Genomic DNA, 25,705 nt, shown 5'->3' with positions numbered 1-25,705 from the left:
ATGTTCAGTATAAGAAGTAACTCGAATTATATCTAATTAAATCTCTATGGGGGCATGATTATGAGGGAAATTATTCCCATTATGCTCAGTCGCAGTTTGAATTAAGTCGCAGAACACAGTACCCACCACTGCTTATGAACCAAGCTTTTCTATCCACTCGGATTTCATTAATTCCTCAACAAATGTATCCCAAAGTTGTCTCATCRGGGCAAACCTTAGAGCTGTCATTCCAGCTGTGCTGGCTGTGGSAATAGCAAGAGTTTGCCCATTGAGATCGCAAACAGGAAAAGGCTGGACCACGCTGCCGTACCTGGCTCGCTCGTAYGTTCACGTTTCCAGCCTTCAGCAGCTTCATCACCACCTCCATGTCCTCGCGGGTCTCAGCAGAGGCCAGTGGTGTGATCATCACAGCAGTGTACCCGGCTTTGTTGGGGCGGTCCACGTCACACACCCCTGGGGAAGAGAAACATCCCCCCACATGCCGGTGTACAGAGAAAAACAGGATGTATCCCACAGCAAACTGTCCGTGAACTGATCCAATGCAACATCGCAGGCATCTTTCAAGTCAAAGAATAAGGCACTGGGAGTTTCCTCAGCTGTACAGCACTSAGCTTTATCAGCAGCGTTAAATGTGTACTCATTAAGGATCTAGCCGGTATGGCATTAAAGGCCTTTGCATACTGCACCTTGCTACATCTAATTATAAAATTGTTGAGGTCAACTTAGCAATTAACTTTGATGATCATAACCAAATTTTATCCTGGATAAAAGGGTAATTTATGCCTTGGGCATATGGCCAGTTGTAGAACAGTGTGCAATTTTTCTTAACTCCTGAAGTGGGGGAGCAGCAGAAAAATGAATGTCACCTCATGAGCAGGGTAAATCTGATTTTGCTAGATTTCTCTCATAACTCAGTTTCAGTAATACCAGCTCTGAAGTGCTCCAGAACCATTTTGGGGTTCTCTTCCTCTTAGTTGGTCCACAATCAGGGAATTTGCTACTTAAGACACTGTAACTTACATTGCTACTGATTGACAGCATCCCAAGAAAAAGCAATAAATTTGCTTATCAGATATCTTTCTATGCTGGACTTGTTGGGGGAAAAATATCTTACTTTGTAAGGTAAGATTTTATAAACTAGGATTTGGGGGCCTGGTTTTCAGCATATTTAATTTCCAGGAGAAGCTTGTCCTTTTGCAGTAGGGCTGTCAAATATACCTACAGTTCATCATTTAAGACAGCAGTGAATTTCACAGTAAAATGCTTTACAGTTTTTGCTCTAAAGGTTCTCTCTCATACTGCTCTATTTTTTTTTCAGCTGAAGAGCTTATTTTCAATTATAAGCATCACATTGGCAAATTCTCTTAAGAAATACATTGCTTCTAGTGTTTCAGTGTGAGCTTTTATGTTCTGGGCACTGCAGATTAGAAATGAACTGTGTCTAATCTAAGAACACGCAATTTTAGTGTTGCCCTTTGAACTTTGTTGCTTCGGGCATTCAACAAAAGAAAAGACCAAACTTCTCCCAATGTCCCGAGGCTGTCTGGAAGCCTGTGACAACAATTGGTTTATAGATGTGTATGATAATATGCCATTTTCCTAACATTTAACAGATTGTCTTGCTAATGAAAAAAGGCCAAAATGTCTTTATTCCTTCTGAAAGCGCTTGCATTCCCCCCAACCCCAACAGAATCTCTGGTGAAAGCATCATTCTTTACAAAAGGAGCTAAAAGTTCACTCAGTTAAAATGCGTTTTTTTCTGCAGGGCTCCCACGACAGCCCGCCTGCGCCCAGCAGCAAGACCCCGAGGCAGCTGCCCCTACCTGTGTCTAGCAGTAGCTTTGCAACAGGGAAGTTGGAGTGGGAGACGCTGTAGTGGAGCACGGTGTTCCCGTTCCCGTCGGCCAGGTTCACAACTGCCTCCAAGAGCTGTGGATAGGCCACCTCGAAGGCTTTGAGATAGGCTGCCACAGCCTCAGAGCTAGAGGATTTCCGGCTTGACACACGGAACCACTCCTGGGAGATGTCGGCTGGGACATGGCCCTGCAAACGCCACCATCACCATCTTATGGCTGGGAATGAGCCCCAGCGGAGGCTCATTTCCCATGTAACATCCCAGCTCTGCAGCTGGGCAATGCAAACATGCCTCTCATGGCAATGTTTCTACTGGCCGTGACGCTCAGGTGTGACACCAACACCAGCTGGGCACCTGCGGGGGACATCTCATGCTAGACCCTCTCCCTGCTTGCCCTCCTCTACTGCAGCATTTTAGGGAGGTAGCTGTAACCTTTCTCCTAAATTAATCCTCCAGCCTCCTGTCTCCCCTGTCCATATGGAAAAAAACAAGGATGTTTTCACCTATGAACTGCTCCGCCAGGTCAAACCTGGAGGAATCTGCTGTGACTTGTCTTGCAGGGACGACTGATCCTGTCTCTGCCCTCTGCTGCTTTGTCCTATGCCCTGGCTTCCCCGCAGTGTTCAGCACGTGGGATGGGTTTTGTGATTACTCTTATAACCGAAAAGAGAAAGGAATTTCCTGTGGGAACTTGGATAAATGAGCAGAGAAATCTCCCCCTTCCCTTCCGCCCCCCCCCACTCAGAGGTCACTTTGACCCTTTCTCCTTCCAAAGCTGTCCCTGGCATGCTAGGATATGCTCTGCAGTGTGCAACTAGGAGAGTCTTGCTGATTAAACGTAACAGAAATTGGAAACTGCGTCTGAAATTTGATTGAAATATATCCATACCAGATGCTTGTTGCTTGGGGTCCTTGTTTCTGAGAGGTGTTTGCTGAGCAGTTGGCAGTCAGTAAGGAAATCTTCAGAGGGTTTGCATCTAAAGAAAAAATATTTTGGTAAATCCATCATAAAACTGAACCGATACATAGCACTGGAACAGGAAGGATAATGTGCAGTATAAACGTTCAGGTCAGAATAATTTAAACACTTATTATTTAAATGCTTAACTTTGTGCACACAAGTTGTCCCCTTGACTGGAATCAGATTTTAGGTACAGTTAAGCACTTCTGTGAGTGTTTTTAAGTAAGTCCAGAATCTCAGATCTGTAGATTTCTTTTACCAGAATCCTTAAAATTGAGGGGAAAAAAATCCTGAATCTGCAAAGAAATTGCCTTAGAAACTTTACTTTGGGTGTGGTGGTGGAAATGAGCTAATTCGCCCCTAATGTGACTCATTTTGCCTTTTCCATAATCAAGTGTAGGGTTTGAATCACTCCCCATTAGATTCTGTAGTAACTTGAAAAACATTTAGCTCTTCAAAACCTTCTCCCATGTGAACAGAAGTCCATGTTTCTCCTTTCTCTTCAAAAATGACTAATTTTGCTGACAATAGGATGTCAAGTTCTTTCACTGAGGCTTTGAACCCAAACTACTGCTAGCTGATACTCATTGTTGAACATTGCTAATACAGACCATTCCTGTGGTTTGGGGATTACCTGTCAGTCCCATGTTGAGTGCTGGTCATCACTGTTGCTGCTGGCTCCTGCAGCCTGTCGTCCTCGCAGACCTCATGCAGGGAGGGCCCTGAGGCAGCAGGATCGCTCTCGCTCGCAGCTGTTGGCTGGCTGTGCTCTGAACCACCCGATTTTCTCTCTGTCTCACTATCCGAATCCCCTTCTGATGGGCTGTCTTCACAACTTGTGTCTTCACTTGAGGTTGTTTCATAACTAATTGAGGACACCAAATGTTATTCACTCCTCCTTCCCCGTCCACAACTACAGGGCCTGAGCCAAGACTCATTGAAGACATCCACTGACTCCAATGGGCCTTGGATGAAGCCCAGAGTGATACTCATGTTAAAAAGTTAGAGCTACATCCAAACTTTGGGTTAGTTAGTCTTGTTTTGCTTAAGCCAGTAGGAGCATGAGTTAAGATTAGGAGCAGGCAACCTTACCTAAGGGGCTACTCAGTTAATTTACACTGACGTCCACAAAGGGAGAAGCAGTGTGTGAGCCTGAGRTGAGTGCTGCAAGTTGTCCCAGGCAGAGCTGGTGGCATGCTGCAGCCAGGGCAACAGCAAGACATACAGTTCCCCTGGGGCAACATGGGACACACAGCTGCAACCTGGAGGACCTCTGGGCAAACTATGCTTGCAGGTCTCAGACTGATCTCAGACGGCCATTCAAGCAGCTGTGCTTTAGAGAGAACTCTCTTTCAGTTATCTAAAAGTATTAGTAACAGTAATATCTTTTATGAGACAGAACCTTTACTTCTCAGGGATCCCAAAACTAAACAGGATTCCTCTACTTACTACAAGCTGTATCAGCTTCAGTGACTGTTAGTAGAAGCAGCTCTACTCAACAAAAGTGAGTAAAACCAGATATATTGAACAGCTGTAATCACAGAGCTGAGAAATGGAGGAAGACGTACGTGAGAAGAAACCAGCCTTCAAACTTGCACACATAATTGTGTGCACAACGAAGGGAAGGTGAAATGCCTCCTGCCCTTTTCAGTGCCAAYACACGAATTCCTCACTAGAAGATGTCCTATTGCCACCATTACAGATGCATCTACAGCACATGTTGCCATGCCTAGTTAGTTGAGACCACCAYGACAGCATGAAGGGGCAGGCGAGCCACCCCGCTTCCAGACTTGTGCTATCGTTCCCCACACTAGCTAGCAGTAAGGGAAAGAGATCAAAAGCCAAAGAGAATTAGATATCTGAATACACAGGAGCCTGAGTGTTGGAGCAGAAACTAAAAGAACATGGGTCTCAACCCAAGGTAATTCCTCATCTACTGAATTCATCTTTTCTCAGTCCCTGAACCATCCATTCCTTCACCTGCTACAGAACTTTCTCCACCCATGACTGTAGTCATCTAAAATGGTCTCATTCATTTCAACAGGAATCCTCGGGGGGGGGGGGGGGGAGGGGGCAGAATCAATGATAAGGCCAAGTCTCAGCTCAGCTCTTAGTGAACTTAGTTCACTAGTTCTTCGTTCACTTAGTTTTGCGCAAAACTGCTCACTTCCCAGTGGGCACTGATTAGTATATTTGTTGCTTGTCCCCATAGCATGCAGGTGGACAGACTGACTCTCCCAGTGTTCACATGGARGCAGGTCAGGGGCAGTTTGTGGAAGTTTGCACCACGCCTGCCGAGACCATGTAGACCTCATCCAAAACCCATCATGTCCAAAACTCCCATTGACTTGCTTGGGTTTTGGATGAAGCCCCAAAAGACTGGTGCGCAGAGATCATCAGTCTCCAGGGATGTCCCTTGCTTCTCTAAAAACATCGATATCCTGGCCTTTCCTAGAGGGTTACTTACAGGTTATCAGCACTGGATTAAAGAAGGGAGAAAAGAGGCTCCATTTCAAATGGCCTTTTAATCAAGAGATTTGGAGGGGGAGAAAAGAAAAGAGAATGACTTTTTMAGCAGTACAGGTGACATTACATGATAGAAAGGCAATTTTATCTTCTTAACTGATGCTTACCCACCATTTACCCCAACAAACTGAAGATTCTTTTTGGTCCCATTACCTCCTGCATGGAAACCATAACCTTTCTTTTTCATGATAGATTTAAGACTTGTGGTTGGAGAGATTTCTAGCAAAATACAAAATAATAGATTAAATAAGCAGATGTGGCATAATTACCAAYGATTATTCTCAACTTGTAGTAACAAATTACAATTCATAGCAATAAGCATGTTGATCTTGTAAGATTCCTTTTATATTCTATAGTACTACCAAAGCATCTGGACACAGTTGAACCTGCCTTGCCACCTTTAAAATAAGGAACTTAAACATCTATWAGTGCCTGGGAAGATAAGGCAAGTGGCTGGAAATGATATGCAGGTTCTGTGAACATCAATAGGCTTTGCTCTCAATCGTTTTTGAGGGCTCTTTTGTATTTTCAGTATTGATGCTATGGCTTTTTCTGCCCAGTGCCTCTCCTACAATAGTATAAGGATGACCCCTTCAGTATTTTAATGGTCTCTTTACATATTGCTTCTAAGTAATAGTTGCATATTTATTTGCAAGGCCCATCTGACAGTGAATAGGGAACCTTGTCTTCCGGATTTTGATAAGCTAAAATTATCCTAGATGAACTATGTTGTGACTGGGGACAGGTGTTTTCACAGCCTAGCTGCTCAGTTAGGTTGAATTGTTTTAGTTCTGATGAACTTCACGCTGATTTACACCAGAGAAGCAGCAGATTCCTGCATTCTTGCAAACTGGGACATCCAATACAATTAAGGAAAATGGTCAGCAGGGTTATTCGAGATACTAGCCAAAGGTTTTGAGTCTTTTGGAAGTTGACCCCACGTGCAAGTGAGCCACAGCTTTATCATCTCTTACATGTATTATTTGTATTTCGTTTTTAAGATTTCATGGCTTATGACATGATGAGATTTGTTTTTCGTCAAACATATATTTTTAGGAGTAGCTATTTCTGATTTCACTGACACTAGATATACCTGCGASTTCCACTGCATTACATCTGCTCTACACTTGATTAAATGAGATTTGGCCCAGACATGTTGAAAGCTATGCCAATATTATTTACCCAACTGTTGATACTGTGTGTTTGAATTCTCCTTATCTGCTGGCCCTTGTGTAGAGTAGGCAGATAACAATGAGTTTAAGGAATTAACTAATTGGTTCTGAATGGAGCTGAGCTTCGAGGCAGGCTGTTTAATAGCACTTGCTAACTCTGGATAGCCATGCTCCAAACACATCCACTGCTCTTGCAAGAGCTCCTGGATTTTTTTAACRTATTGGCCGATGGGGTCTACAGCAGAGAAATCTTCTTGGTTAGGGCGACCTTCCTCTTCTTTCACATCTTGCTTTGTATCCTCCCTACAGACTGGCTTGCTTTCACCTGTGCTTGAGTCAATTTTTGTTCCTTGGTAGCTTGCTGCAGTCATTGCATGAGTAGCAAGACTTTGAGTATCAGAGTTATTTTTTTTATTTTGATTGTCATCACCGAGATGTTCATCAATCTTCAATTCAGTGAGGCAAGGTGTATGAAGGGCAGGCTCAATATCTGCTTCAGCCTCTGCATGTTTGGCAAAATGCTCTGGTCCCTCTCCAGTGACACCAGCACGAACATCTGCCAGTCCCTGATCGCTCCGAGCCAACTTACTGCTTAACTCCTTAGCCTGTGAGTTCATGTTGTCTGCTCTGTGAACACTGCAGCCTATAGACTGCGTAGAGACTGGTATGTTTACATTGATGCCTTTGTCGTGGCCTTGCTTGGACCTGTTTGTCTGCGTGAGTTCAGTGTTCACTGCAGCATCATAGTATTGCAAAGTGCCGCCGCCCTGCTTGGCTAGCGGTCTGGTTTCTCTGGTATTTTCCAAGCGCAGTTTCTCTTCCAATTGAGCCTTGGAGCTTGCTAGTAACTTAATACTTTTCTCCTTTTCCTTGATCTCATTATCTTGCTGCTTCAGCACTACTCTGATCTGTTCGAGTTCGTCTTTTTTGCTGCTTAGCTGCTCCTCCAGAATAGCAATCTGCTGTTTCAGTGCTGTGATCCTGCTGGCCTCAACTGTATCACAAAGCAAAGGCTGAGGGCTCCAATTTTCCTTGTTCTCTCTAGCCCAAATACTTCTGTCTTCAGCTTTCTTCAGTGCATCTGGTGTGATTTCACTTATACTTAATTCCCTTTTCTCATGGTTCTTGTTTTCACCAGCAAGCTGGAGGGCATTGGCCAATGCAGATCCATCCTTGGCTAATTCAGACCAGCTGTGTATTCCTGATGCATCACATTCCTCTCCCCCRCTCTCCAAAACCACCTGCAGCTGCTGCGTTGTGGGGTGCTGGTTTTGCCATGGAGATGGTATCTTTGGGAGGTCTCCTGGCTGACGCTCCAGCACAGCAGCGACTTTAACCTGCTGCTGCCTGGACTGCTCTTTCTTTTGTGCCACTGCTTGTTGCTCCAGTTGTGTCTGTTGGGGGGGATCTGATGTGAAGCTGTCAGAGAAGGGTGAAAGCAGCGCCTCCTTCACAGGCCTAAAGGGACTTTCTGAGTAACCCTTGTCATCAGAGGGCTGAGAAGGTGCCAAGAGTGGAGAAGGCACCTGACTCTCCTCCTCCACGCTTTGGCCGGGCGGGAGCGTTGCTGGCATGCTGGAGGCCCGAAGCAGCTGGGGCCTCCCCCGATGGCTGGCCTGCTCCTCTTCCGGCTGCGCGAGCTCAGCTTGCCTCATTGTCTCGCCTAAAAGAGCTTTTCTTCGGTAACTTGGCTCCTCTACAGCAGCTGCAGATGGAGGCAGTTCACTGGGTACCAGGAGACGGGGAGTTTCTTCTGCCCCTAACGATGCCTTCCGCTGTGCAAATGAGTAGGTTGCAGTCCAGCTTTTGCTGGGAGTGGAGGCATATGCACGGGACCCACTCTCTGGCAGACTGAAATTTCGGGGTAGTGTGCTGAATTTTGGCTGTTTGGCTTTCCGGTGGATGTGAACCCTTCTGATGGTATTTCCTTTCTCAATGTCATCCACATACTTCAGAAAGTCTAGGTCTAAGTGAAAGCCGTAGGGTGTTTCAACAGAGTAGGGCAGGCTTCGGGGCTGTTCTTTGTCCCCATTGGATTTAGGTGGCTGGTCATTTGCTGAAAAAAATACAGAAAAAAAAAAGATCAAATTTTAAATAGTAGATTAAAAACAAAGAAAAAAAGCTAATGTATGTTTAGAGCAGAGGGAGTAATGCAGTTGCTATTTCTTGCACCTCAGTTTCAAACCTGGCCCATTCATATTCTATACATTAGCTTCTTCCCCCCTTGCCCCATGCCAAAAGGCTGGGAGTCGTCCTGGGCAAAACTGACAGGATGCCGCATGACACCTCTGCGTAGTCAGCTCGCACTGGCAAGGGAAGGGTTTGCACATTGTGCTCACGGTTGCTGAAGGCAAATCTGTTCAGAAATGCACTAATAGAGAAACATGTTGCAAATGCATGGTCCTATTTTCTGGAGGTGAATCAGGTAATTGTTGGACAGAARCAAAAAATTTGCTGGAATCAAGACTGACAATTATGCAAAGAGTAGGTTTTGCAGGCAGAACTACGTGTTTGTCTAAGTATAAAGAGTTGCCCAATGAATAACAAATCCAGCTTAAAAACAGACCGTGGAAACTATCTGTGACAATCAAATATTTCAAGGGCTTGCTGTGTGTTTGTTTTTAACTTTTCAGCAGCCTCAAGTAGTGCAGTGCAAGTCATGCAGGGAAACACTTGCACTGTTTCATGAGCGAATACAGGCTTACAAGTTATTCCCTGAAAATAATGAATACAGAAAAGGACAGGAGCCTGACACAGCTAACCAGCACTGCTTTACATATTCATGTCTGTGCAAAACACGAGCTTCTTAAGGTTACGGGATACACTTCACAGAGCGTGTCTTCTAACTATGGCAAATGCAGCACTATGAAATGTGTTAGCTGCAAAACAGTCAATTTGTCCACTCATCTGTATGCAACGAACCTCAGTGGCGCAGTCTCGTGCTGCATGCAAGCAGCTCTTGTAAAGGCAGTTCCTGACACCAGATATGTCAGTAGCCCTTCGTCRATTGTAGCAGCCATCACAGTAATACAGTCACACTGACCTCTGTTTTGCACCTACCCACGTGGTTGCTCCTTCACTGTTTTAAGCAGGGACGAGCAGGTACTACAAGGGACTTGCAGCAGAAAGGCGAAAACAGGGGTCTGAGGTTATAAACTTACTGCCTTCGGGGATTTAAACTTTTGCACCTGTAAAGCAACTGCGCTGTGTCCGCAAGCAGAAGCAAACCTCATCACCCTGAAACTCAGCCTGTAAAATTCCCAGGTTCCCAATTTCATTCTCCAGTGTCTGAATAGTTAACCCCTAAATCCAAATTCAGGGAATAAAAACAACAGCCTGTTTGTTGTTCATCTTTTTCTTTCCTTATGTGATGAGTCCCTGAAATGAAAGTAATTTTGACTGTTCTGCACCTTTGAGGAAACAAGCCATGATCTATAAATAAGGGGAAGAGTAGCCCAACCAAGATAAAACACGTTTCATTTATGTTTTCTTTGTCTCCATCTTCGTGCAGCAGCTGTGCAGGGACCAGGAGAATTTGGCACCACTTTTAAGTTCTTTTCATCACAAAAGCACTACTGAAATGTAGCTGCCTTTCTGATGGGAAGTAGTACATGAAAATCAGAGCAACAGTAAGGGGGAAATGCAGTGCAGAGTAATATGGCACAAAAGCAAAGCCCCACTGTTCAGACAAGGATCTACAAAGAACAGAGGATGGGAGGGCAAATACATGCTGAACTTTAAGAGCTGTGACCATGCTTTCAGTATGGTTTACAATGACTGCATAACATATGAAAGCTGCATTTTTCATCCCTTGGCACTTGTTTGTCTCTACAGAATACAGGTTATTTATGGTATTTGGGGTAAGGAAATTAGTTCAGGGTTTGGATTTTTTTCAAGAAACAAATAAGCAAGAAAGCATCCAGTAACCTCCATACCATCTGTCTTCTCCATGATGTGGTCTAATCAGGCTGTCAGTCAAACATCCTCCAAAAGTCTAGGGTAGATGAGTCGGTTCACCTTTTAAAAAAGCAAATAAAGATTTTGTAAAAGAATCAATCATCCCAACTTTACCTTCCTTAAGGCCTTACACAGCGTCATAGGACACACCCTTACAGGTTAAGTATTCTGAAGCTTGACCGTGTCTGTTGAGTGCCTTTAAGCATGCTTAAATCCATAGTTCCTTTTCTAGTAGTAACAGCTCTCACTTCATAGATGCATCCAGCATAGCTCTTCCTTAGAAAGTACCCTTTGCGCTACAAAACTACAACATACTACACTACAGCTGAACACAAAAGGGAGAAAGGAGAATTTATGTTAGGTTTGCAATAGATGGCATAGGAATGCTTCATTGATTACTGCAAGCTGGATATCATCTGCAACTTGCATCCTGCTTAATGTGTCATCTCCCAGTGAAAACCGCAAGGGATATAAACTGCACACAGAAGTGACTGCATAAACGCATGACAACCAAAGATTCAGAATCCATACTGAATCACATTTAAATGAAACTTATGTTTTCAGAGCATGCCCATATTGTTATAATGAGCCTTCACCAAAGCCTACTAAAATATATTACTTCTGTGAAAGCCTTTCCTATTGGAAAGATCTGCAGATGTAGAGCTACCACAGCCTGTTTCACAAACTCTTTATATCCAGCCTTGTCTGTATTGCCTTCCATCTCTCTTTCCCATCACGTGGACAGGGTAAGAATCTTCTGGACTGCAAAAGTTCAGAGTTTAAGGCTGGGAACAACCAAGAAAGATTGTGGGTGAAGCCTTCTTCTTCCATTCCTGCTAGAATGATGCCAGAAGGAGGCAGGTTAGGAGGAAGAAGGCCAAGGCAAATGGATATCACTCTAGGAGGTTTCCCAACTTRCATAATGACAATATCAATGCTCAGAGTGAGAGGGTCTGTATTTTTGTTTCTGGTCTGGGAAAAAGTTGGGGGGGTCTCTTGGAGCGTAGGTTGGTTGTTTAGGGTTTTCYTTCAGGTATCTAATTTGGTTCCTGGCCAAAGGGCCGAAGATGGTCCCACAGCAGGTTGGAAATCCACCACTGCTTCTCCAAGTAGGTTGTAGTGGGTCCCTAATCTACACCAGATTTGCAGGGGAAGGATGAGGCAGCGTGAAGAGATGGCTCCTAGCCAGCAGGGAACATAGCAGCGACTCTTTTTTTTCAGAATCTAGTTCACATTTATCTCTTTGGTCAAAACATCAGAGTCCGAATTCATTTTCTCCTATTTTGCCTAAATAAGGACTTGAGTATTTCACCGTGCTCTCACAGCTCCCCATGAATGGGTTCCAGCCAACTTCTACCCCTCACTTTGCCTGTTACGGCACTTATCTAGCACTAACCATCTCTTTGATCTATCTTTTTTTTTCCCTGCAGTGTCCCCCAGCAAAATATTCCCTCTAGAGAGCTAGCTCATTTGCAGTCTCAAGAGAAACTTTGCCTAGTCTGTCCTCTCTATTCTGAAACTCTTAAACTTCTCTTATGTAATTATTTTTGCATCTTTGTAACTCAACCTTCTTGTGGAAATGGCAAGATAACTAGAAATATAGTATAGACAACTAGAGTATATATAGATTACAGAGGTGCTGCTGCTCTTCTCTTCTAGAATCATTGAAATGAAGTGTTTTAATTGCATCAAAGGCCAAGTGAGAAAATGAAGTCAAATCTTAGCTGCATTATTATCTTAGCACAGATATACTGAAAAATCTTAAAAAAAAAAAGAAAGAAAGAAAGAAAGAAAAAAAAAACTTGCAGTTTGTTATTCTGTATATAGCCATGATAGCATGTATGGAGGGTCCCTAATCAAAGGAGAGTATCAACACTCTTAAAAATGTTTCCATAGTAGGTACCTCGCTGAAGCTCATGCAGCCAGACAGAAAGACATCTACCCAATGAATAATTCGCTTATCTGTTGTATTAAGCGCCATACAACCAGCTCACAAAAACATGTTTCTGAACCATTTTAACCAACAGACTCCTGATGTGTTCCCAAATTAACTGCACTTCTTCTATAAAAGGCAATTTCTTTTGTCTCTTTCTGCCAATAAATAGCATGTGCCAAAATGAACACTAACCTCTTTCGCGCAAATGTTTTTTTTAATTTTCCGATTACAGTCAATTATGGAGTAATTATGAATCCCAGCTACAGTATGACCAGTTACATTTCACTCTTCTAGGTCATTTATTAAAAAAAAAAAAAGTCAATAGGATGCTTTTTAATATCTAGATAATTATATTTAATTGGCTCATTTATGAGTTGGCTCAGTCCCAACTCTGCAGTCCAAATTGATAATATTACTTTTCTCTTTTGACCARTCTCTTTCAGAATCACCTCGTAAAAGGATGCTGAATGTACCCTACCAGCTTGTTGATGTTCCTGCATTCCCTCTGATGCTATTTAGACACAGYTCTGATGGCTCAGAGCCAAAACCACAGGTCCTTGTCTCCCAACTGGTGCTCTCCAATGACTGTCCATAATAAAAATGAGAGCAAAATGAAGGCATCCATCCGAATAAACATCCTGGAAACCCAGCTGCCTCCTGCAGCCATCTCAATGCAACAGAAGTGAAAAGGAGTTCAGTTTCTATTAAGGGAGAAACTACGTCTTGAGAAGATGGATAATCTTCCACTCAAGAGCCCATTCGGGCTGCAGGTGAAAATCCCTCCACATTTGGTGCAAAGCTTTCAGGCAGTCTGACAAGAAGAGGGTGTCCCTTGTTGGGGACAGTGATGGGTTCCCAGCTACAAAATCAGGTTGCTCTGGCCCCGATTCAGTGGCTTTGCCAGGGCAGTACCCTGCACCTGTGGGTACCATGCTTAGATGTCCCAGCTTACCTCCTCCTCGCTTCACTGGCTTCAAGCATGCAAGTCCTCTGAGGTGCTTCTGCAGCACAAGGGGATGGGCARTCTCCAAGCCCAGGGGACTCTTCCCTGCAAAAATGAGCCTAGAAGGCCCTCCATCACCCTCCAGCCCCCACAAGCTCTCTTGATGGTGATCACGAGGGACAACATGGATTTGCCTTCAGCAGCAAGGCTGCAGTGGCTGAAGCCACCTACTTTCAACCATCCCATGAAAATATCCAAAGTTGCCCCAGTCTGGCTCTCGTGCCCTTGGACACAGTGCCCAACCTGACTCCTGAAGAGCCCTGTCTCGGTCTCTGCAATGGCAGAGCGCTAACACCAGCCTGGAATTCACTCTTCTGCCCTAGAACAAGGCCTGACTTCAGGACTATGTCTGCCGCAGCTCATTCTGGTCACCCTTTCTACACAGGGGCAGGGACAAATTTCCATATCCTATTATTTAGAGAAACCATATAGATATATGATGGCATTCAGCAGTTCTGTAAACTCATCTCTTCTTTCTCCTTTAGTAAATACTGAGTCTTGCTGTCATAATGGTCCCAGAATATACTTTGAGAGGAAGGACGTTATGTATACCCTTGTTCAGTTGACCCTGATGCAAGTTTTTATGTTGGTAGACCTTCCCTCCATTACATAATACTGAAAAACATTATTTTAATCCCCAGGCAGACATCTCCACATACACAGCCCCTTTGATTATTTAGTTTTACTACACTGGATGGCTGTGGGGAGGATTAATCTGTGTTTATATTACCTTACTTTCTGCAAGGCAAGCATAAATATATAGAGAAATGCAAATCAAGAAGCCAAATATTTGAGAAGGCAATAGTACAGACCGGAGTCATTTCATCCCCTTGGGCAGCCCATTTGCAGTGACAATGTACTGTCTTTTTAAAAAGCCGTGTCTCAAAGACTATTTCTTTATAGTCACATTTAACCCTTCCTTTACTCTCTATCACTTGCCATGACATTACAAGCATCTACCCACCCCCCACACACCCAAGTCAGCAGAAATGAAAGCAGTATTATACCCCAGAAGATTTAGAGAACAAATTAACTGAACCGCAAAGACAGATATATACACGAAAGTCATTCTCTGAGAGGATTTTGCTACTAACGTTAAATTAGAAACATTTAACCCCATGCCTATAAATAAGAAGATAATTTGTCCCTGCTGACTGACTAGCACGTTAACCCACTCTCATTAGCTCTAACACAACACTTCTTAATTTTAGCTGTGGCTGTCATTTTCTCCTGCACTGCAGCAGTTCGATTTAGCACTTCATTATGAAAGGAAAACTATCATTAGAAAAGCATGTTATCATGTTACCTTCTCATTCTCCCAGCTACAAAAACATCACTGAGCAGAAGAGCTTTCCTCCCTCTGAGGTATCTTTCCTGGTGCTGAGAGCCAATAGTTAAGTGTTCAGAGCAGCAAACATGCGTTTTCCAGTTGTTAAAAAGTTGGTCAGCTGATCAGTGACCTTGCTTGAAAAGCAAACACAAGTTTGAAACAAGAAGAGCAAAAGATGGCTTAATTGCTTAATTTTCTGAAGAAACAGCACATAAATCTATGACTTTTTTGAAGATGGTTAAAACCTGCTCTGTAAAATTAGTTACTTTTTATAGGCAGCTTATTTATCTTTCTCATAGAACATTGAATGCTAAACCCTGCTTGGGCTATCACTGGACTGTCTTTCTTATCAGGAAAGATTATTGAAAAGATGGTCAATTATTAACGATACCTTTCTTGTTATACCTGACATTGCAGACCTTCCCACTGAGCTGCAGTTCTTCGCATGCTGCATCATAGCTGGGCTGAATATATTACTGAGTCTCTTTAGCGCTTCTTTCAAGAAAATAAAAGCAGCTGCCACAATTAAAAGGCAGCATCTTTACTAGAAGATGCAGAATGTCTCAGTGTTAATTACTAATCCTGTTTAAACCCCAGTCTCGTAGGCTACAGGGATGGTAAAGGAGCGTTGTTGCATCGTCCTGTGCCGGGAAGCAAACTGAAGGAGTAGAAGGGAGGGTGGCGTGCAGGCAAAAATCAAATGCTTCAGTATTTCTCACTGGGTTTTTGGGTGCAGAATGTGGGGAATCAGGAGCTCTCGAAGGASCTGGTGCGCGCCATGGGACATTGCATGGGAATGGGGCAGAGCTCATGTCCTGCAGGCCTGCAGCGGGTGGCCCAAACTCACAACTGAACAACAAAACTCAGCCTCTCCACTACAGTTTCAGAAATTTCTGCCTTTCAAGAGCTTCAAAGGCAGTATAAAGCAAGGGACTTGGAATTACTCTATCAACGGCCCCAGGGAACACATCAATACAAGTTTAGTTCAAAAAGCCACAGTTTGGCTTCTGCTTCCCCACACTTCAGGGCCAGAGCCCGGCCACATCACCCTCACTCAAACCCAAAACACCCCTTCCCGAGGGCCGGACGCTCGCCCAGCTCAGCCCCGCGGGAGCCGGAGCGGGAGCAGCCGCCGGCGCCGCTGCCGGCCTCATGCCCTTCCCCACTGCTTAACAAGCAGCGCAACCCAAACGCTCACCATGTTAGCAGGGAAAACATGCAGTTATTTGACCTTACTTTTGGTCTGCAAAACGGTGCTGCTTGCATACTTTTAGACTCATTCTACTCAAAGTGTAACTTTAGAAGATGTAGTTTCAAGAAAAACAGACAAGTTTTGTCCTTGCAGGAAGTAAAATAGTCTGGAATTGTACAGAAACCAAAACAGTATGCTCTGATTTGTTAGCACTCCCCAAGTCATGGTTGTGTTAACTTTTCACGTAACTAATAAAAAATAAACCGCCCATTTCAGAAGCCTTTTTAAATACCATCTCTTTCCCATATCACTGTAAAATCATATACACCATGCAGTGCTGTAACTTTATGTTGACAGCTTCCCACTTCAACAATCAATTCATATGGTCAGKATTCAAAATCAAAATCAGGGTCAAAAAGGGTGAACGGAAGAATATGTTGGCTTATTTAATGTTTACTCCAAATATGTTTTATCAAATTCTTCTCTTGCTCTTTGCTGCTGCTTATGCTCTCCATACAAAGTAGCATGATGGGAAAACATATATTAATATACAGTAGAGATTTTAAAGAAAGCTCAAAAGACTTGCTTATTTTTTGCATTGCTATTACACACACAGGACCATTTTTTTCCAGATACAGTCCCCATGGTACAAAGTGGTCTTCTGCATGTGCCCAAATCAGCTTTCCAGCAGGAACCACCAACGAACGCAGTCCAAATATGCACGCTCATCAGTTATGGGATGGTGCCTGATAGAGATACGACTTGTTGGTTTCCAACAGCTAAAGTTGGACTGCGCAGCTYAGGAGGGACCTCCAAGTCTACCGTCACTCACCGAAATATCTGCCCGTACGCCAGTGCAGGCACGTCTGCATACATCTGTGCATTGCTGAATGCAGACGGCGCGGGGTAGGACATGCGAGAAGCATGTCACCTGGGCAATGGTCCAAAACAGGCCTGCAAGACTCAGCAGGGGTCTGTCATGTATTTAGAGGCCTTGACAAGAGAAGTGGACAATTCACCCAGCACCAAGCTCTGGGCTCTTCTAGCTGGTGCTGTGGGAAGGGCTGAAGTCCGACCTACAACCTGCTGATTTATTCCAGACTGCTGCCCTGGACAGTGCCTGTGGCCAGTTAGCTCAGCCACGGGCACAGTCAGGACCCAGCACCGATTCTGGTGAGCTCGAGCAAGTTGATCGTGTTCCAACCTGTGGCGCTCACCAGGTGCAACACACTCCTGCTCGCTCTCCTCAGCCCGCACCAGAAGCAGAAAAGCAGTCAAGGCTCAGGAGGAAAAGCCAGAGCAGGACCAAAAGCCTCAGATCACCTTCAAACCAGAGCTGAGCAGTGAGGCAGCAACAGGCATGTACTGAGGGAGACAAGGGGCAGGAAGCTGCTCCAGACCTTACCAGAAAGGCAAAGCCTAAATTGCAAAGAACATTTGAGCGGCCAGGAAATACTCAACACACCCTGGGCGAGTTTCTTAGGGAGGGCTTGGAAACGCTCCCCGTGCTGATCATCAAAGCAGCCCATCTTCCTCTCCCTCGGTGGATCCATTGGCAGCTCGCCCTCCTCCACACACACCGGATGGACACACAGAGCTGCACTTCATCCCGAAATCCAAGGGGGATCTAAGTCTTGGCATTTGAAGGGTTACGACAAAAACCTGCTCCATCCAGGCGGTCTGCTTGATTACACAATAACCAGCAGAGCTTTCATTACAAGTGGACATACCAAGAATAAATATAGCCTCTTGGGGAATATTTGTTATACAGATTTTTTTCAATTCTGTTTGACTGCAGAGGAAGAAAAATAATGCATTTCCTATCTGCCAGGCACATCAGCAACACGGGTGGGAACGCTGCTATACAGCAATGGGCTGTGATCGTCTGCTGTTTGGCATAGGCCAGGAAAGGAATTTCCTCCCAGGCAGAAAAAAGAAGTTTGAAAACTTTGTGGGATTAAATAAATAAATTTTTAAAAAGTGGCTTAAAGCCATCCATGTATTTGGGATAGAGACCAAGCAGGGTTTATGAACTGGCAAAGCCTTTACGGTTTGCCTTGTGAGAAGCTGTCAGTATTTGAAAGGTTTTAAAAAGTGAGAGAAAACAGCATTTCCTCTAGAAGAGATTTGCAGCCCAAGACCCGATCACACGCATGCGTGAGTGCATCAGTTAATGCGTCCAGCATTTTGTCTCATGACGCCAGTCATTATCACTAGACCTGCACCCTGCCAGATCACCTGGGAATGTAAATTCGGGCTGGACTTGGGCTGGGCACATGATCACGCTTCTGTTGCATTAGCCCATATCCTACAGGAGATGCATGCTGGCACTGCGCTTACACGATGTCTGCATTGCAATCAGAGGACAGAAGATAGCAAATTAAAGTCATGTGGGTCAACGATACCTGAACCGCTGTATAAAGCTCGTACATCAATATTAAGAAATGTGAACTGGCAAACTGAATTTATAGCAGTGGCACATGGAGGTTTTGATCTGCTGCTGTCAAACCCCAGCCAGAGCAGCACAAATGAAGTCAGCAGGGTCATGCTGGCACAGGTATGTGTTAGCTGATACCATTCAGTGAAAACAGGCACAGAAAGCCTGGGGGAAGGGGGCTTTGCATAGAGTAGAGTCAGGGCAGCTCAGAGGACAGTTTGCCTTCTGACAGAATGCACCAAGAGACCATCGATAACTTTAGACTTGTGTTTCCCACAATGCCTTCCTGCTCTGCTCCTTTGGCTCACAGCAAGACCTTGGTTGGTTGCAGTGAAGAATTGTTTAGCATATTTCCAGAAATTTCATTAATCTACTGTAATGCTCAGTCGTCAAAGTTGGGAGCTTTGAAGAGAAAGAAACCAAAGAGACAAGCTGAGAATAAAGGAGCCGGCAGCACGGAGGAGCCGGGCGAGAAGGTTGCTGCGTGAAGGTCCAGGCCTTCTGGAACCAAGCAGGGAGAGGGGTAAAGTAATCACCTGCTTGCAGGACTGCCTGCTATTTTTAAATTCCTTAATATCCTGAACGAGTGGTGCTACCAAAGTGCAATTATTAGCATCCCTTTCAAAGTTTCTTCCATTTCCCTTGTGAGAAGATATTCCAGCTTTAACCACCATGCTATTTAGCATGGAGAGGACTTTCTCTGTGCTTTACATGAAGAACGGTCAGATGATGCTTTGTACAGCATTACCTTGCTGCACATTTCTGAAGGAGAACAGGAACAGATTTTGGGATGCAAAGTTAATCACCTCRCTGAAGGAGAGGCTGTGGTGGATGGCACTGGCTGCAGGGTGTTTTAGATGCTAGACCGCCTGTGCTCCCCTAGTCTCAAACTCCCCATAAATCACCTCRGGAGTGACAAGGTGAAAACACAGAAAGGGGCTCAGTAAGGAACAGGGATGCTAAACAGCCATGCATGCTTTTAGGAAGAGAGGGTTATTGCAGACCACAGGATTACAATATACTGTAAAAAGAGACGTGYAGAGACATTTAAGTGCCCAGGGAAGAGCTGGGCACTTTGCACTACATGACAAATCCTTGGGCCATTCCCCTCCCCTGCTTCAAAGCAGGACGTGCTGCCGGGCATCATGCCACRGACCTGCCCGTGCCGTCACAGCGTGGCCCCCCAGCTCCTGGGCAACCACGCCACGGCCCTAACTGCAGCAGAGCCATGGCTTTTGGTATCCTGCCTGATGGGGAGCATTATTTGCACATTAAAGAAACTTGCAGATAATACTGAATTGGAAGTATAATTGCAAACATCAGAAAATAAACTACAGAATACGAACCACAAGCGTGGTCACAGTCAGTGCAAAGTGACTTCGGTTYTGGTGAAGCACACCAGAAGATAGAAACATAAGCAAAACAATAGCAAAATGAGAGTCAACTGGAAGAAATATGAGGAAAACTAAACGTGCATTGAGCAGGAAACAGAAATCTACTCTCAGGAAAAAATGGCCAGAGTTTCCCTGAGAAACAGCCAAAGTGTTTGCAGGACTGGGGAGATGCACTGCTGGGGAAAGACAAAAAGGTATGACCAAAAAAAGGGACATAAATCTTTAAACCACTGCAAAACTAAAACAATGCAGAATCCAGATGCTTGCTGAAAATTCACCATCTGCACAGGGGGGCCAGTGAAGGCTTCGGCGTGCAGCTCATGCCGACATGCGTCTGTAGGAGCTGCCCTGCATGAGGGCACGCTGCATCCACAGCATTTCCTGTAGTCGCCGCCTGCCTGGGGTTGTGCAGTGAAATTCAAGACGATCGTTTCAATCTGGAAACGGTTTGCTCTGCGATTGCTCCATAGTTTGGGCTGGAGCTCGCCTACCACCGCAGCAGGGAGGAGGTTTGCTGCGCTCCCACACCAGCRTCAGCAATCGGCCTTTCTGCAAAACTGCAGGAAAAAAAACAGTAGAGGCGGGTGCACAGGGATGGGGTTGCAATAAGTCACTGCCAGGCTGGGGAAAGGACATGCTTATTACATGAAAAACATCCTTTAGTGGAGTAAATACAGGAGAATTCATACTTGAGCGGGGCAAACCCAAGGAAGGGATGAAGTTTAAAGGTGCAACTAAGAGCAACAGCCTGCAGAGAGGAAGGAAAGCCTGGGCTAACCTCACTGGCACCAGAACACACAGTCTAGCAAGTAACCTTGCTTAGAGGAGCAGCTGCCCGAGGGACGGTTTCAGACATCTTTTCAAATGGCAGTAATAAAGTTAGAGAGATATCAATTTTGCTAAAACTGCTTACTGGTATTTAATAAATAGAGTTAACTTCCTGCCAGTGTTTCCATTATAGAGACACATTTCAAGATTAGGCATGGAGGTATCATGTATCCAGATTACTGCCGTCTCTTATGGCCCATGCGGAGGGAGGAACGATTGCGTTCATCCCCTCATCCGATAACCCCGTTTCCAGCTGCCCTCCAATTCAGTCTAATCATGGTTGCATAAAAGCTGTGGTTAATTCTCAGGATTTTATCAGGCGCCTTGAGAACTATGTTTTCCTTAAAGTCACATTTTCTGGAGCCAGGCGACTACAGAAAGTGCTTAAAACCATGAATCAAAAGTGCCCTAAAAATCAGAAGGCAAACAAAAAAAATCCTTAGTGTCTCATCTCTGACATTTAGTCTTTTCAAAACCATCTCCCAGRTTTTGAGGGACACAAATGCAGGATGCGGGAATGCTGGTTTCTGGCTTTTCTCGGGTTGCTTTTTGCATTGGCTTGACTTTGGGACTGGTGAAACTTTGCTGCCACGCTTTGAAACAAATCCAGTTAAAGAAGCTGGTATTTCCTTTAAGATGAAGAGTTTGTGCTTGGCGTGGCAGGGGTTTAGGTGCCCTTGGTGTCTTTGCATGGAGATGCTGGCCTGGAAACATCTCCGTTCCCTAGGGAAGAGCAGGAGCCTTCGGATATTCTCCAAAACTGGACATGGAGGCAACATGGCAGGCGAAAGCACTCCTGCCTAGAGCAAAAGGCTCTCCTGTTTCTCCCGAAAGATGTCAGAGGCAGTGGAGCCTCACGTAGGGATCCCTCCCCTTGCTCCAGTGGTGGCACATCGGTGAGAGGGCTGCTCAGCACGGGGCTGGGATTGTCACCTCGCTGCAACTCACATCCCGAGCAGAGCGTGTGAAACCATCTGGCTGAGCGCTCTCCCTTGGCTGCCTGCCACACTGCCGTGAAGCCACCCAGATACCAGCACATCCAAAGCCAGTGGGGGCTGCCCCCAGCCTGATCTGACCCACCCTCCCAGTCTCCCTGGTCCCGTGAACCTCGTGAAGAGCTTGGTGCTGGGGACCCACATGACCGACAGAGGCAGCACCCGGACGCAAGGCAGTCTTGTGTGATTTCCCACTCTGGAGACAAAACATTCATTTGTGGAACTGAAAACCACACACATGCACACAAACAACTCTTCCTAAACCCACCACCCTAAGAAAGCTGAGAAAAAGCCCATTTCCATTCATGAAAGCAGGCTGGTGATCCACAGTTTACCTTGTCCAACCTTGGTCCCGTAACCAACACAAGGCCCTCGCCTGCTGCCAAAAACTTTGCCAAGAGCCTTAAGCTTTTCTGAAGTTTCATAAGATCTCCCTCTGAAAGCTTTCAGAAAGTTCCTTTGGTCTGTCTGTCCCTTTGCTTATTCCTGGTAGATGTCCTGGGGCAGGAGAAGCCATCGCTCCCCTTGCTCAGAGAAAGATCACTTTTAAAGCAGCCCCTCTAACATTTAGTTACTCCTGCAGGTCAGGAGGAGACGCGGCCACGTCCCTGCCACACCACAGCAAACACCAACAAGCAGAGATATCCTTCAATTGCTGAATCACACTTATTTTTTTCATCTACCTTTTCTATCTTACTACTGTCCAAKCTGCCCAGTGCACAAATCCCTACACTTGCTACAGGACAAGTTCCAATATTGCCCTAAGATGACAGCAGGGTCYTATGTACTTCCAGGGGTTTGCAGTCCCTTCTCAAAGTTGCCTTRCTGCAGTGCAGGTTTAATAACGATGCACTAAATATTCTGCTCCTTTCTGAAAGAGGAGAGGAACGGAACTGCCATTTTCCTCCTCTTCTAGGACATTTTTCATGTGGTGGACACAAATTCAGGACAGCTCTGAACCATGTGCTCTGTAGCCTTGTAGTCAGTGGTATTTCTCCAGGGAAACATCCCCTTCACAAACGTACGCATATTAAAGAGGAAAAAGAGAGCTTAGGAAAAGGAGACTTTCTTCTGCTATTTTATTGGGAAATACTGATCCCCATTACTGCTTTTCAGTATTTGTTTCAGTTTCTATTTCAGTTTCTAACCCCCACATKAACTACCCAGGAGCAACTGATGGCAATGGACGTAGCTGGCTGAAAATCCATGGGGTTCCCGGACTCGCTCGCTCTGCACCTCGCAGCTCCGCTGAGTGGCGGGGATGGTCACGCGGGCATTGCATTTTCCTAGCTGCACTGAGCCCAGCCCCTCAGCAATGCTACAGCCCTGTCCTACGTGCAGAAGCTGATAAATTCAGCCCTTCAGCAAAAATGGAGGCAACCAACTCGGCAAGCTACTTGGTGGTATGAGGTACGAAGGACTGGAAATATAATTCCACCAAGGCCTAAAATAAATATGGATTAAAAGGAGCTATTTGCATCTGGCCTTCTGCATTACTTTTTTTTTTATACCCAAGGCAGTGTGGGAATCTGTACAGTTAGTGATTTCTGCCCTAAGTTAAAGACCGGTTAGCATGTATRAATCAGAGTTTAGAAATTACACAATATTTACTGAAATATATATCTTGCCATTCTTGAACAATGAAGTGTCATAGTAACCCTGCTGTCATTTGATGCACGTAGTGGACAAAAACAGTAACTTAGGATATTTACTTTTTTTAACAGYGGGAGCAAGCTCATCTAGGGCACTATTTCAAGACCTTTCTTGAAAAGAACCACGGTTTGATCCATAACACATTGTGATAAAAATGTAACTCTCACAATATGTGACRGCTGCTACACTGCAGGGGGAGGGATCTGAATTGGCAGAGAACTTGTTAGTGAGTTTATACCGTTCGTTGTACAGAATCTCAAAAACGCTCCGGATTTACATGATGCTTTGAGATCAAACCACGCAACTCCTGAAACACAGGCACAGCAAGGAAAGCAGGAGCTGTTTAGCAGCAGGCAACGTGACACTAAGGCCTCACGCAAATGAAGATCCAGGGGGGCTATTTAGATTAGGTGAGGAAGAGGGGAAGATGTAGTGGTACCAAACTTAATTGCCTTCTTTGAAACAAGCAGTGAGCTCCTGTGCTTGTCCCCTCCCGGGCAGCAGCAGGACCCCCGCTCCCGGCTCGAGCAGCAGTGAGTGCGCCTTTCCCAGCAGCAACTGCCGGGGCAACACCGGACCGCGGGAACGGGATGCGTAAATGCAAGCGCAGCGGCTGGGAAAGCTCCCCTTCCTCGCAGGATGGCTCGGAAGCAGGTGAGGACAGCGGGGATGCGGCTGAGCTATTCTCACTGAGCGGGGCGCTCAAGGGGTTCAGAAARCCTTTTCCCAGGGATGCCAGTCTCCCTGCACACCGATTCCCTTGTGCAAAGTGCCATAGACAAAACACTGTGCCCGGATCTAGCTATCCCCTAGCATTTTTCTTGGAAGGAAAACAGGCATTTATGCCACTGTTTTTTGTTCATAAATGTTTTGGAAACTCTTGGACTGGAGAAGGGACCATACAGGCACCAACACAGCAGCAGGCTTATCTCCCACCTCCTACTTGGGTTCAGGATTATTTTAACAAATCTGCTAACTGATCACTTTTCAAACACAGATTTGTTAGCTGGTTAAGCTTTCTAGTTGTCATTCTGTCAGAATTTTTTTTAATATTATGATGAAAGCAACTAATAATCAGTCATAAATCTGAGGTTATGATCTATTTCCTCTGACATATCATTTGGGGTTACTTTGTAAGATATCACACCATTTCAAGTTTATCCCAAATGCAGAGCACAGGGAAGACTCTCAGGCATGTAYAAAGGCAAATGCTGAACTTTTTTTTTAAGAAAAGAAACAAAHGAGTTTTCTCTGCACTTCAATGTAGTTGCTCTCCTTAGAAAGCACATGCCAGATTTTCAGGTGTGTGGCAGTATGTGAGCGACGGCTCCATGCAAACCAGCTTCTCCCTTGAACTTAGTTGGTCTTGCATTTGAATTTATTCACAGCACTTTCTGCCTCACCCAGGTACATCAGCAATCTGCCCACTGACCTCTCAGCCCTGGTGGAAAGGTCTCCGCGGGCTGCCTACGGGCTACAGCAGCATCCTGCTCGCACTTGTGATTTCTGCTAGCCTGTGCAAGAGACAAGCCAGAGCCCGGCACGTTTGTGCCTTAGGCCTGGGAGAAACGGCAGGCTGAACGCCGTGCCGGCAGGAAAGCGGTGCCCGGGGCACGTCGGGGCCCGGCGGCTCTGCAACGTCCTGGCAGCAGTCGCCAGCGAGGAAAGGTGATGCTGCGTGCGAGGCAGAAGCCAGGCTGCGCAGGGAGCCCCGCCGTCACCCGGTCTAGAAACCAAAATGACAGAAAAAGCTCCCAGAGTTTCTCTCCCCCGAGGGCTGAAAAGTTTGCAAGGAAGCAGGGAGAAGCTGGAGGCAAGCGCAGGCACCCGTGGAGGCCAGGCTGGGGGCTTGTGCTTTGCTTAAACCGCATCTTTGCTGCGGGGGAGGATTTCATGTTACCGGGCTGAGGCTAAATGCACAAGCCTTGCTGCTCTCGGCTAGGCGGCTTCCGCTGCGCCGCCCCGGGGCCCTTGCTGGCCCCTGCACGGCGACACCTGGGAGCGCTCCAGAYCCACAGCGGCTCAGCAGCTTCCTGCCCCCTGCGCACCGGTGCTCAGCCCCAGCCCTGCACCCAGCGGTGCTCTGGCGGGTGCCCCGTCTCCACAACTGGGGGCTGCTGCTGCCCCAGCGAGACAGCTCGAGGGGCCGGTCGCCACCGAGCACCCTGGGCAGCACCCTGGAGCTTCCCCCAGAGCTCGCACTGCCGCACCCCCAAACACGCAAGGCAGCAACCTCTAGAGCGCTGCCCAAGCAGCCCCGGGCACCCTGCAGAGCATCCCCAGAGCTTCCCCCGGAGCTCGCACTGCAGCCCCCGCCGAGCACCTCTCCGGTGCATTCCCCCAGCACCAACTACCCCGGAGCACCCCAAACTACCCCGCAGCACTCCGAGAGCAGCCCCGCGGCGGCACCTCCTTCCTGGCTGCAGCGTGCCCGGCCCGATCCCGATCCCGATCCCCGGCCGCGGC

The 25,705-nt window shown here is 45.9% G+C and overlaps 1 protein-coding gene across 3 annotated transcripts in view; it reads right to left on the bottom strand.

The window, feature by feature from the left end:
- Nucleotides 1–25,705, bottom strand: part of KANK4 (KN motif and ankyrin repeat domains 4) — a 42,441-nt gene that overhangs the window by 5,354 nt on the left and 11,382 nt on the right. The window contains exons 1-8 of one of the 3 annotated variants that reach the window (XM_085306072.1): nt 14,717–14,734; nt 10,450–10,531; nt 6,525–8,570; nt 5,450–5,561; nt 3,451–3,681; nt 2,745–2,832; nt 1,824–2,043; nt 311–453 (exon numbers count right to left, since the gene is read on the bottom strand). In XM_085306072.1, the coding sequence (XP_085162198.1) occupies nt 311–453; nt 1,824–2,043; nt 2,745–2,832; nt 3,451–3,681; nt 5,450–5,561; nt 6,525–8,570; nt 10,450–10,465 (2,856 nt within the window). In that variant the 5' untranslated portion in view covers nt 10,466–10,531; nt 14,717–14,734. Of the gene's footprint in view, nt 1–310; nt 454–1,823; nt 2,044–2,744; nt 2,833–3,450; nt 3,682–5,449; nt 5,562–6,524; nt 8,571–10,449; nt 10,532–14,716; nt 14,735–25,705 lie in introns of those variants that run through there. The other 2 variants (XM_085306071.1, XM_085306073.1) reach the window with 2 other exon arrangements.

This window comes from Rhea americana, unplaced genomic scaffold (assembly GCF_003343005.1).
Source record: "Rhea americana isolate MKP2758 unplaced genomic scaffold, rheAme1 scaffold_230, whole genome shotgun sequence".
Lineage (NCBI taxonomy): Eukaryota > Metazoa > Chordata > Aves > Rheiformes > Rheidae > Rhea > Rhea americana.
The sequence above is the reverse complement of the archived record's forward strand: the minus strand, read 5'-3'. Positions and strand labels throughout refer to the sequence as shown.